Source organism: Carassius gibelio, chromosome B3 (assembly GCF_023724105.1).
Source record: "Carassius gibelio isolate Cgi1373 ecotype wild population from Czech Republic chromosome B3, carGib1.2-hapl.c, whole genome shotgun sequence".
NCBI lineage: Eukaryota > Metazoa > Chordata > Actinopteri > Cypriniformes > Cyprinidae > Carassius > Carassius gibelio.
This window is the reverse complement of record NC_068398.1, coordinates 51,964,754-51,977,555: the sequence shown is the minus strand read 5'-3', so window position 1 is coordinate 51,977,555 and position 12,802 is coordinate 51,964,754. Positions and strand designations below refer to the sequence as shown.

The following is a 12,802-nucleotide window of genomic DNA, read 5'->3' as shown; positions in this document are numbered from 1 at the left end:
TCCATCTTCCAAAATTAAAACCAAAACAATGGCAACTTTTTATTATTTTTTATTATTAACACACTATGCAACATCACATATTACAAACTTATTTTATCTTTTTTTTTTCATACAAACAAAATTACAGTTTCACTGAAGAATCTAGCTCACTTCCACTGTTTAAGCGGTTTAAGGTTGAAAAAACACATTATTGTTTTTCCTCTACAGGTACTCCTCTCCTCACCTTCTGAAACGTGTTGATTTTTACAAAGCTCATCGTACTGAAAAGCGAAGTGTGCTCTGATTGACCAGCTATCCAATCTATCTATCATGTGACTGAAATGTTATGCCTCTTAACATACTGTGCCCTGTCCGGCCGAAGCAACGAGACAAACGCTGCACTCCATTCAGAAGGTTGTTGTGGGGCCCCATCACAGTTGTCCCTTCCAAAGACATCATCCATTTGTCTGCACTTAGTGCCTCTCCTGAAATGCATACACAATATGATAACTAAAAGAGCACTAGAACGCTTCACTACACATGCATGAGTGGCAGTATTGGCAGGATGGGCAAAAGTACCAATTTTATCAGGTGGGAGACAAAGTTATGGTATGGTTTTTCCTAATTTAGACTAGGCATTTTAAGGATGCAATAGGATTGTTGAATTACAGCCTTTCCTTTCTTCTTTGACATATAACCATATGACAATTATTAACAGGGCTTAAAGCAAGCAAACGTATGTTCTATCTAGCAGCCAGTGTGCAGCTGATCCTGCGGAGTGTCTGCAGCTGTTCCCGCTCAGTCTTTTCCTTCTGCCTTGACCGTTCATGACCGTGGTACAGTTATGACGCGTTTCCAGCGACCCCCCCCCCCCCCCCCTCCCTCATTTCAATAAGACGAAATATGATATCAAACACCACTGCCTCCTTTCGTTATCATTTTCATTAATTAAACATATTAATAGCCGCAGAAATGAAGTTCAGGGAAATGTGTAACGTTAGGCCTATTACATTATATAAAACAAAATATTATACCAAACAGTAGCCTATTGTTTCCTTTTCATTTTAACATATTAAAAGATTACCTGTTAGGTTCACCCAAAACGAATTATATTTTATGCTTTACCACTAAAGAGACATCACAGCCAGCGGCAAATGTCAGAAGGTCTAGCCGAGTTGAGAGTGCTCCCGACGGATTAATGATCCCTGAGCTCCCGCTGATCGCGTGGAGTTGACCGTCTCCGACATCAGCGAAACACATTTTTTTAATAGACGCAGTCTTTATAAATAAACCGCATATTTGAGTTTTAAACAACTACATTCTCGCCTGAAATAGTTAAAACACTATACCTTTCATGACACGATGACAGTAATATTTTAAAAATTATCAAAAGAAATGGTGGTTGAAATTACAATGCTGCATTTCCACTCCCGAAAGTTCAGTAACGTTACCTTTGAACAAGTACCTCGAGAGCAGGGACTTTCTGAGGGGCATTTTTTTTACCCAGAACTTTATTTAGATCATGGTAGCTGCGGTGGAAGCACACCGAGTTCCAGCCCAAAGTCCATAGTTTCTGGGTAAACTTCTTGCGATGGAAATTTGGATAGAGTATGAAGACGCGATTTTAACTAACTTCAACCTATTCCACTGAATTATACAAAATGAAACAATCAGCACTCACTCAGATCACCAGTATTAATATATAGGGAATGTGAAGGTACGTCACGCAGTGTTGCATTATGGGACGTGGGCGCCATGTTTAGAGGCACGATCTCTGTTTACGTTTTCGCCAACCGTTGCTATAACATTTAATTGTGGGTGTGTTTGGCTAAAACGAGGTAAAATTGAAGAACGGAAGAAATGGAGAAGATGGAAGAAAAAGAGAAGGGACCCTATCGGAAGAAACTAAATGCCACTGCCAAAAAACGTTATTTAGACAAACTGTCCGAGATAAACAAGATAGATCCATATGATTTAGCAGCCCAAGACTGGATTACCGATCCAGACGCACTACCTCCGCTCACATATATGGACATCGTAAATTACCTCGTTTTTGGATTGAGTGCGTACACTTTGCAGGAGTTTAAGAGCTATAAATCCCTTCAAGCTCATGAACAGTTTTGCAGCGGCTGGGTACAAGACCTCCTCATTCACAGGCCGCCTAACTGCAAGAGCACAGTCGTACTGGCAAAGGTAAGATGGCACTTCTTCTGTCGGAGTTTTATGGCGGTTGGCAAACCAGCTAAAATAAATATGTTATTTATTGACAATGTTTCAATACCTACGTATCTTAATGATTCTGTAAAATTGATTTCTTTCTCTGTTGTATTCTGTGCAATGAATCAACACGGCCAAAAACACAAGTGCCATCTTATGAACAAGTTATTAAAACAAACAAAATGCTAAATATTCAGCTAAAGTTATGTTATTTTAAAGAGTCATAAGCAGTGGGTTTGAGCAGTTGCATTTAATAAAAAATAAAAAATAATTGGTTATAATTGTCAAAATTGTCTAAAAACACAGTTTTATTTTGCTTGTGGTGGGCAGATTTATTTTTGTAACACGTGATTATGTTGATTAGAAATGAATGAATACATAATTTTACAATCAATAATTTACATTACATTATTTTTACATTGAAATACATAATTTACATTTACAAATTAGTTTGACAGTGTAAGCATAAAAGCAAGATAATTTAAGTGGTTCTGCTTTTATTAATCACAAATTAACTTCATTTAATTTGTATTAATCAGATAATAAATTTATCTGTCATTGATTAACATTTCTGTCTTTATGTATAGGTGATGCACTCCCAGCGCCTTAGTGAAGTTCCTCTGAAGGCTTGGGTTATTATCAACACCAATGGTGAAGTTTCCTCAGTTGCAGAGACATGCACCCATGTTGAGGCCTTGCTTTTTAAAATGGAAGCAACTGTCCGGTGCAGAGAAATGAGGACTGTCACAGACATGTCTGCATACTGGATCTTACCAAGTAATGTGAACAAAGTTCACGGTGAGGTAGGCCATAAGATTAATTACACCTCTGCTGTTGCCATGCAAAAATCAATGAACTCTCTGTTGGATGGTGAGACTGACAACAAGCATGGATTGAGGACTTGTACCAAGACGATCCCTACACCATCACCTATATTACACACAGGTCCAAACACAAATATTTGTGACAGGCAGTAATTACTGTGATTTTGTGGTTTGGACCCTCAAAGACTGTGTTGTTCTGCGCATGGAACCAAACCCTGAGTTTTGGATGGCACGCATAAAGAAGGCACAACAATTTTTCGTGGTGGTATCCCTCCCAGAGCTCATTGGCAAACATTTCACTCAAGCCTCCCAAGCATCAGTGAGCAACAAAACAGTGATACAGAAAAACAAAACAAGGAAGGGCAGTTACAGAGGTAGAGAGCACTGTTCAAAGAAACAGAAAAAACTTTGGTGTCTGTGCCACGGACCTGAGGAAAAAGGTGACATGGTGGCATGTGACAATGAAAACTGTAGGGTCCAGTGGTTTCATCTCGAATGTGTTGGACTTGAGGATGGCCCTGTAGCAGACGAAGTCTGGTTTTGTCCCTCTTGTTCCAAGTAAATGTACAGTTAAGACTGACAAGAGCTGTGACTTAAGTTATTTGTGCGTACTTACACAGTTTAAAGTTTCGAGTTTCTGACCAAAGGCATCTAAACATTTAAATATTTACTTGTACCTTTATTTATTCTGATGATTTTCAGGTGCTTTTGTATTTGTTTATTTTCTGGTAAATTTCTTAAAAAATATTGTAAATGTTGTGTGTGATATTTGTGAAAACTGATCCAGATATGAGGTGAGAAGTGGGCAGGTTGCCAGCTTTCCATTGATTTTTAGCATAAATTGCTACAATTCCGAATAGTTGCTGTTAAGTTTTGGTGTTCATTTTAGTAGCCTAGGCTACATTCATTACGGTTGTACATTATGTTATAGCTATTTGACCCGAGTAGCAGCTCTCATAGCTAATGTTAGCTTTCTATTTTTAGCATATGTTAAGTTTTCATCGGTTGTGCAATAATTTTTTTTTTTTTTGTACATTATGTCACAAGATGGGGTAACTTGTTAAATACCACTGTGCTTTTTTTGTCATCAGTTAATGTTGACATGTAAAAATTAGGGTATTTGGTAGTTTATTTCAAAATAGATTGATGTATCTTTGCCTATCCCAGTTTATTTGCACTTAAAGGGATAGTTCACTTTAAAATGAAAATTCTGTAATTTACTCGCCCTCAAGTTGTTTCAAACCTGTATGAATTTCTTTCTTTTGCTGAACACAAAGGAAGATATTTTGAAGAATGTCAGTAACCAAACAGTTACCTGGAACTACTGACTTCCATATAATTTTTTTTTCCTGCTATGGAAGTCAGTGATGCTGACCCTCAGAGGACCTCAGATGATGCTAACCCTGAATCAACAAACAGAACTAACAAATATTGCTACAAGTGTGACTGCATCATATAATAATTGCTGTTAATAATATGTATTGTATTAATTTTTAAAAAAATCCTGTCAAACGTGCACAAACTGACAATCACCACTTATAAGCTATTACTAAATATTGTAGAAACATAATTTTCTGTAAAGTTGCTTTGTTACAATTTGTATTGTAAAAAGCGCTATACAAATAAACTTGAATTGAATTGAATATTAGTACGCAAATTTTGTATACGTATGACCGAATCTCATGAGAATTTGGGCTATTGTTGTCTACTCTTTTATGAATACAGAGGTTTCAAAGATACTAATTTGCTCGCCTACTGCTTTTTGCCTAATTTATAGTATTGAAGTATGCCATTTCGCACACAGCCATGGTGTCTTTGATTTTACATTGATTCACTTATCCACAGATCAGGTGGAATAAACTTGCTCTCTGCTGCATCCCACTGGCCTTGAGGAAGTCTCTTCATAGTCACCCATCACAAGCAGCAAAGCCAGTATAAGAATGAAGTTTCAAATAAAAATAATGCTGTGGATTCACAAGGCAGGGCAAGGCAAATTTATTTATATAGCATATTTAATTCACAATGGTAATTCAAAGTGCTTTACATAAAAAGAAGTAAAATAATAAAGAATCACAGCAATAAAACAGGGAACTTAAAACTTTTACAATTATTTAGAAATTGACTTGAATTTCAAACAGTTAAAACTAGAAAATGATAATACATAAAATACAGTGCAATCAGTTCGGACATTGCACAGTGCACATTCAATTTTTTAGATCAAAAGCACAGAAATGAGCAATCTCATGTAAGGATATGAAAAATAATGCAATCATCAACACTAACCGCATATAAACGAAAACTCCCTAATGTTACAGAGTGAAATGAGGATCCAGGAAGTGGTTAAGGGCTGTGAAGCTTAGTGGGTGCTGATGGAAGCAATCTACTGCATCTTTGCTTTGATCATCGAACTGAATTTAATACAGATGTAGTCTTTGATAAAAAATGAGTTTCTCAGCATTTTGCTTTATGATGCTTTTTAATGAAACGTTTCTACATTCATGTGTTTATAAAAAAAAAAAAAAAGAATGTTTGAAGCAGATTTTTTGGGTTTAAAAGTACAGGCTCTGATCTTTATTTTGGTGTGTTGCATGTTCAGATATGCATACAACAAAATATTCTGGGGGCCATAACATTTTAGTGAAAGTCATCAAAAATACTGGCAGTGGCTGGCAACTTCATAAACGCTGGCAGGGAAAGAATTAATAGTTATTGGTCATTTTATTCAATGATAAAGCAATTTGATTCGAAAGCAGTTTCTCAAACCTTATAATATCAAAATAACAGGGTGAATTTGAGCATGTTTTAGGGTTTTAAAAGACAGGAATCTTTTTATCTTTTTTTTTTTAATACAAGTATATTCATGACCATACACAATGAAGCATATTATTCACAAAGAAACCTGCCCTTTTCTGCGCATGGGATATCATTCCAGTTTTCCAGGATGGAGGTTGGATTCATTATAACACAGTCTTCATTTCCAGCTACGTCATTTGGCTCACCCTTCATCCAAGACCTGATTAAAATGTATTAGATTGTCAGTTATTCACAACCCCAAAATCAACAAGAGTCAACAATACAAGAGTAAACTAAAGTAGTACAGAAGTGAGAGTGGAAGTGAAAGAACAGAAAAATAAAAGAGATCAAGATCTATTGGGAAGAGTCTTTGGTTGTGACTGTGCTGTTCACTGAAGGATGTAATGGTCTTGTTTTAACTCTCCTTGATCAGGTCTGTTTTGAAGGATGTAATGGTCTTGTTTTTAACCTTTCAGATCTGTTTTGACCTGGAAGAGATACTTTTTTTAATCCATATTTTTAAGGTGTGTTTTTTATGTGTTTAGACTGTCAAACTACACATTATTTATTTATTTCAGTTTTTTTTTTCTAATTAAAAATTTAACACACTGTATATAACAATTTAAAATAAGTTGTTATAGCTTTTGCTTCTTACGTCTACTTTGAAAATGAAAATATGCAGATTTTTGTTCCCCTTTCCCACTATGGCTGTTTCGTTTATGAACATGTTTGCAGATGAGCAGATAAAGCTGAAAGTACAAGAAAACCTGCTTCCACCTATTGATGAACTGTGCAGGATGAAAAGGATTTTTTTTTTATAATAAAGAAAAGGTTTATGCAAGTAAAATGTATATATTTTGTTTGAAAACATTTCAGTTCTCGTTCTTTATGTAACCAAACAATATGAGTAATTTTCATAAATTTAGACTGTCTTGAGCAGTCATGAATTATATGTTCAAATTAATTAAATTAAATCCATTGAATCAATGTAATTGTAATCTTTATTTAATTTGATATAATAAATATGACATGATGATATATTCATACACAATTTAAATTTTTTATATATATGTATTCTTGCAAATTGTCCATTTTCATACCTGCCAACCTTGAAGAAATTTTATGAGTACTACAACCAAGTAGTGCATCAGTGAAAGTCTCTTTATGCTGCCTTTGAAAGCAATCATGACCTTTCTTGTCACCAGAGAACTAAACACTAAACTCTGTGCTCATATTAATAGATTGTTATGTTGAAAAGAGCGGAGAATATATATATATATTTTTTTCAGTTTTTTTTCAGGGGGATAAATTGAAAGTACAGCATTGTTTGTTACATGTGTTACAGTTACATTTATTTGTTACATTTATATTATTTACATCAAGCTTTTGAATGGTATAGTATTGTATATTGTTATTGAAACTTCATAACGTTTCACTTGATTATACATTTAGTCAGGTATTATAGTTTGGAAAAGGTTTCAAACGTTATGTGAAACTAGTACAAGTATATAGATATATAAAAAGAGACTTACTCATGTTTATGATCTCTGCTGAATAAAGTGCTTCATTCTTTTTTTTCTGAGGAAATCCAAATCTCAAATACTCAACCAAATCATATTTTAGGGTGAATTATATCTTATTCCTCTCATCGCGAAGCAAACAGTAAAATAAAATAAAAACTTTATTTAACATTATAATCTGAATAGCGCGTTCAGCGCAGGGGCGTGGTCGAATTAGAAGATAATGAAGGGAGACGTGAAAAATGAACATCGCGTTGTTTTCATATGCATTACTTTATCACAGAATATCTGTTTTTGGCGGCACTTGTTTAGTTTAAAAGTAGACATGTCAGGCTTTCTATAGATATATCTCTCTCTTTGTTGAGTATTCACTGAGTTACAGTTAATTTTAATGACGTGTGTCTAAATGAAGATCAGCGCAGACAGCACACCTTGTTTGTTATCTTTATTTTATAAGTGCACAAAGGTTTTTTGTTATTATGTCTGTATACAAATAAAAGTAGACCATTTACAGATTCGATTGATGTGTTGCTCTTATCTGTACGATCAAAACTGAAAGTGTAATTTAAGTTCTTTTCAGGGTTATCAGGAGAAAATGACTCATAATGCGTGTAAGCCTTAATCGACTCCAGAGGGTTGAACAGAACACTTCAAAACGAAAGAAAACAGACTGCTCTCTGCTTATGTAACGTTAATCCATATGAAATGTGCATTTTTCTGGAGCGTTCACTACTGCGAAGATCGCGAGACAGCATCATCAACTTTATCTTTGCAGTCAACACGACATTGATACAGAAAACACTTGTTTATTAACCCTTAGGGGACTTATAAACCATATGTAAAGGAGATGGAACACCCTGTGTTTGGTATCTATGGATTCAGAAGACCCTAAGCTACCATAAGCATGCATGCAATATGTTTATATAAAGGAAGTATGAGTGAAAAATTTTACAATAAACTAGAGAATTTCAAAAACGAAAATTAGATTTTTGTCATTTATTACTGAAAAACACACAATATAGAACAGTTTTTGAACAAAGAAAATATATTTTTTCAAACTCTTTGCTTGACAGAAATGTGTTATTGTTTAATCAAATGTGTAAAGAACAATTAAATAATTAACTTTTTTAAAAAACAGTCCTAGGCATGCCAGTGAGCAAAGAAAGGCCTCTTCAGGCCTTTCCAGTAATTGTTCCAGAGCTTGTTCTGCCGTAAATCTTTTACTGCTTGCCATTTTGATAAAACAATTCTGTAATATTGCTGTATCTCTCTAGAAATTATCTCTTTGTGCTCGCTAACACTCCGATCGCTTTCTGCTTTCTCCATGTGATGCTGATTCTCCGATCGCTCGAATTTAGCTCTTTGTGCTCGCTAATACTCCGATCGCTTTCTGCTTTCTCCACCCTAATGCTGATTCTCTGAACGCTCTACATGTCTTTTACTATAGTCCAGCCAGCTTTTACAAGGCTACAGCAGAGCTACAGAGTTGGCTAGAAGACATAACCTTCCTCTGATTGGGTTAGAAAAAGACTCCTCCCAGCGGCAATTTTTCCATTGGCTGTTGCGTGTTGAATCTGCCTAGCACAATCGTTTTCACTGGCCTGTTTACGCAGTGGTATTGCGCAATAAGGGAAGTGTTTACTGGACACCTGGACACCGCTGTTTTCAGCGGAATCTGAGGAAGACGGCAAAAAAAAAAAACGCATCTCTCTAGCATTAATAGTTTTTGAGATAACTACACATTTGTAAAAGTATGCCATTTTGGGCGGTACCGCCCAATCCGTCCCCAGAGGGTTAATAATTATATTCATTAAAAATTTTATAATCATTACTTTTGCCGGTTCTTTGTGGCAGCTTTTAGGTGCGTTATTGGCAGCGCCACCCTTACATGTTAGCCTACAAGAACGCGTGAACAAAACTGAGCTAGTCACAGCTGGACTGCTTGTTATGATGTCAAGGTCATTTGTAATTTTCATAAATTCAATTAGGCTAAACATAGCCTAAGTGTTACCTTTATCTTACGTTAATCAGCACCTAAACCTTCTAGATTTCAAGCCATTCCACCACTTTTCCAACTGCCAACTAAGCTTGTGGATAGGAGGGGCAGGTGGGCGGTGGGTTAACATGTACCGCTCTGATTGGCCGAAAGCTTTTCACTCCACTTACACGCTGTGGCTCAGCGGCAGAATCAGTGTCATAGATTGCATAGAAACTGAAATCGGCGAAATGCAAGGAGCAACAAAATGCGTACCTAGAGAGCATACTTATGGGTCAAAATGCATACAGTGAGTGAGTGAAGTGACATTCAGCCAAGTATGGTGACCCATACTCAGAATTTGTGCTCTGCATTTAACCAATCCGAAATATGCACACACACACACACACACACACACACACACACACACACACACACACACACACACACAGCAGTGGGCAGCCATTTATGCTGCGGCGCCCGGGGAGCAGTTGGGGGTTCGATGCCTTGCTCAAGGGCACCTAAGTCGTGGTATTGAAGGTGGAGAGAGAACTGTACATGCACTCCCCCCAACCACAATTCCGTCCGGCCCGAGACTAGAACCCACAACCCTTCGATTGAGAGTCCAACCCTCTAACCATTAGGCCACGACTTCCCCTTGAGAGTACAAAAAATGCGTACATGTTGGCAGGTCTGCATTTTTACTTTATTTTATTTAATATATTTTCATGAAATGTATTATTCAGAGAAATTCTCAAATTGTAATTAATAAAAGGGGTAAATTAAGTAATGAGACATTACTGAGCAGATTGTCATGAATCCGGTCTGTATTCTTCTGTCTGCTCACCACCAGAGGTCGCCTTCTGATTATATTGACTCACGCACCACACTTACTTCCATGTCGCCACGGACTACATTTTTCATACTCCATTTCAATTATTACATTTACACCTGCAACCAATTCCACCCACTATAAGAATCAGTCTCAAACAGCCATTCATGGTTTTATTGTTTTAGAGTATTGTTTGCGAATATTGCTCAATTAAGTGATAGCAACTTTACAGAGCACTTTTCCATTATCTTGTGTTTGTTTCTAGTTCTAGTCTAGTCTTGCCTCATTGTGTTATTTGATTACCTGGTTGCCTGCTTCTCTGCCTGCCTTGGATTTCTTTCGCCTTATCGTTTGGACTATGTTTGCCCCTTTACTGGACTATCACCTGTTTGTGTATTAGCTGTTTGCCTTGTCCAATCGAAGACCTTCGCCTGCACTAGGAATACTCTTTTGTCTTTCCTGTGCCATACCTGTTTGCTGCTGTTCGATCCTGCCTGTGTATTTGACAAAGTTTATTAATAAAAGCTTGCACATTGATCCGCACGTGTTTCATCTCGTCATCTCCGTAACACAGATACAATATGGTTTAGTTGAAAAAAAATTCTGATTTGGGAATGCATTAGAAGCATTACAATAAGAATAGAATAGTCGGAGACTGAGACAATTATCTGTGGGTGTTTCATCACTTACCCATTATTCAGTGGTGAATTATCCACCCATTTCATGCTGCCCTCTTTCTCTATGTCGGACAATCCAATCCACACAGTCACACCCATCTTCTCCTTGATAAATTTAGACACGGTGGTCTGTGTATGCAAAAATGAATTACTGTGATTCCTCTCATTCATGAACAGACACTCACATCAGTCATATAAATCTACTCTTTGAAACTCACCTGCTTCACTTTACTCTTGATAATGAGCAGATCTAAACCATGATCCCTGCAAAACTGTCTGCTGTCAGACCAATTCTTCATTTCAATGGAGGTGAAAAATCCATCTGCAGTACACAGGTTTCCTAACAGAAACCAACATTTTTAAGCTGTATAAATACAGTAAAGATTAAAAAAAATATATAAAAGACCACACTAGATTCATACTAACCTTGTTTGGAAGCTTCCTTCTTTAGTTCATTACTCAAAGGAGTATCTTTGCTTTCTAACTCCAGTTTCTTCTCTTCTACTTCAGTGTATCTGCTATGTAAGCAGAACCTAGTTTGATTGAATCCTTCAGCTGTGTTCTTGTAACTCTTTATCTTGTCTCTCTCTGCTGTGATCATGAAGTGCTGCAGAATGATGGTGATCAACAGCAGAATACAAACAATCCCGAGACTCACTGTGATCAACACCAAACATCTGTTTCCTCTTGCCAAACACACAAATATCAATTAACAAAACTTTACTTCACATTATTATACATAACATCTCAAATCAACCTTTGTAAGTAATCTATAGAGTAAAATATTCTAATAAGAGCATCTTCTAAAAAAATAATAATTAATTAATAATTGTGTTAACGCATTTTATATAAAAGCAAATCTGTAGACAGACTTGTCATATAATAGAGTAATAAAAATGTATCTCAAACACTAGCAACCCCATTTGTACTTCAAACTAAGCTTTCTACTTACTGCGCTTTTGTGCCTTTCCTTCGTCCTTGCCCTGACTGTGTTTGAAGTCCAGATGTATTATTGATATTTCTGGATATATCAGAGGTGTCTTTTTCCATTTTTCGCTCTTACTGTACATCTACTTAGTGTGTCTTCACAGATCGCACAGTTTTTATTAAGAAATACCCAACAAGGAAGTGGTTTTTAGTTCAAGCACAGAACCACATCGAAACTCTCTGAATTCAGAATTCAGTACACAACAGTAAGCCTTGACATGTGCTTTTGGAAATGCAGAATATTAATAACTATGACTGGGACTGTTAAATACATGATACTATAATGATAAGACCATTATACTAAAACCCTGTGAATTTTTTTAGTTTAGCTGCCGTGTTTCTGCACATTGTTTCATGAAGAATGTGTCCACAAAAGGAGTTAGCATTCAGATATGTTCATTTGCATTCAGGCACTTTTTGCAAATATCTTTTAAGTCTTAATATTAACATTATGTTGTATAAATAACGAACCATATTCTATATGAAATTATGAGTTGAATCCCATTGATTAAAAACTGGCTATCAAATGCATCAATCTACTGGTTATCTTCAACGCGCGCAGTTCAAAACAGAAATGCAGAAAAAAATTGTTAATTGTTATAGTTTCATCGACGTTAGGTGTTATGCTGCGTACCAGGCAGGTTTTTGATCTCGTAAGTCATGATTTCAAACCAAGAACAACGACTTTGTACCGTTCCAGGCAAGTCACGGCAAACTAGATTATTAATTTTATTGCAGTTATATTGTCCGAATTTTTTTTTTTCAACATGTACCACTTGAATAAACACTGCATACATAGGCAATATTATTCGTAGGGGCTGCCATCGTTGTTTCGCGTGCTGTGTGATGTCATAACTCGGAGTTCGGGTTTGACTGCCGTTCCAGTGCACTTTCACGGGTTTAAGGTTGGAAAAACACTGGTTACAGGTTGCCTGGAACGTGGCATTAGCTGTTTGTTAATCTAAACATAAAACATTATTTACCCCATTTATATCTGC

At 36.3% G+C, this 12,802-nt stretch overlaps 2 protein-coding genes across 2 annotated transcripts; one reads left to right on the top strand and one right to left on the bottom strand.

Annotated features, from left to right (window-relative positions):
- The first annotated feature begins 1,813 nt into the window (after window positions 1-1,813).
- On the top strand, window positions 1,814-4,958 carry LOC127953093 (uncharacterized). Its single transcript, XM_052551986.1, has 3 exons — window positions 1,814-2,172; window positions 2,784-2,999; window positions 4,866-4,958. Exons 1-3 carry the CDS (start codon window positions 1,840-1,842, stop codon window positions 4,956-4,958), a joined length of 642 nt encoding a protein of 213 aa, XP_052407946.1. The 5' UTR covers window positions 1,814-1,839.
- Window positions 4,959-5,002: 44 nt separating this feature from the next.
- LOC127951920 (CD209 antigen-like protein E) lies at window positions 5,003-11,909 on the bottom strand. The gene is made up of 5 exons (XM_052550069.1): window positions 11,770-11,909; window positions 11,244-11,503; window positions 11,036-11,157; window positions 10,831-10,946; window positions 5,003-6,033 (listed from the first exon to the last, which is right to left on the bottom strand). Exons 1-5 carry the CDS (start codon window positions 11,865-11,867, stop codon window positions 5,904-5,906), a joined length of 726 nt encoding a protein of 241 aa, XP_052406029.1. The 5' UTR covers window positions 11,868-11,909; the 3' UTR covers window positions 5,003-5,903.
- Window positions 11,910-12,802: the final 893 nt, after the last annotated feature.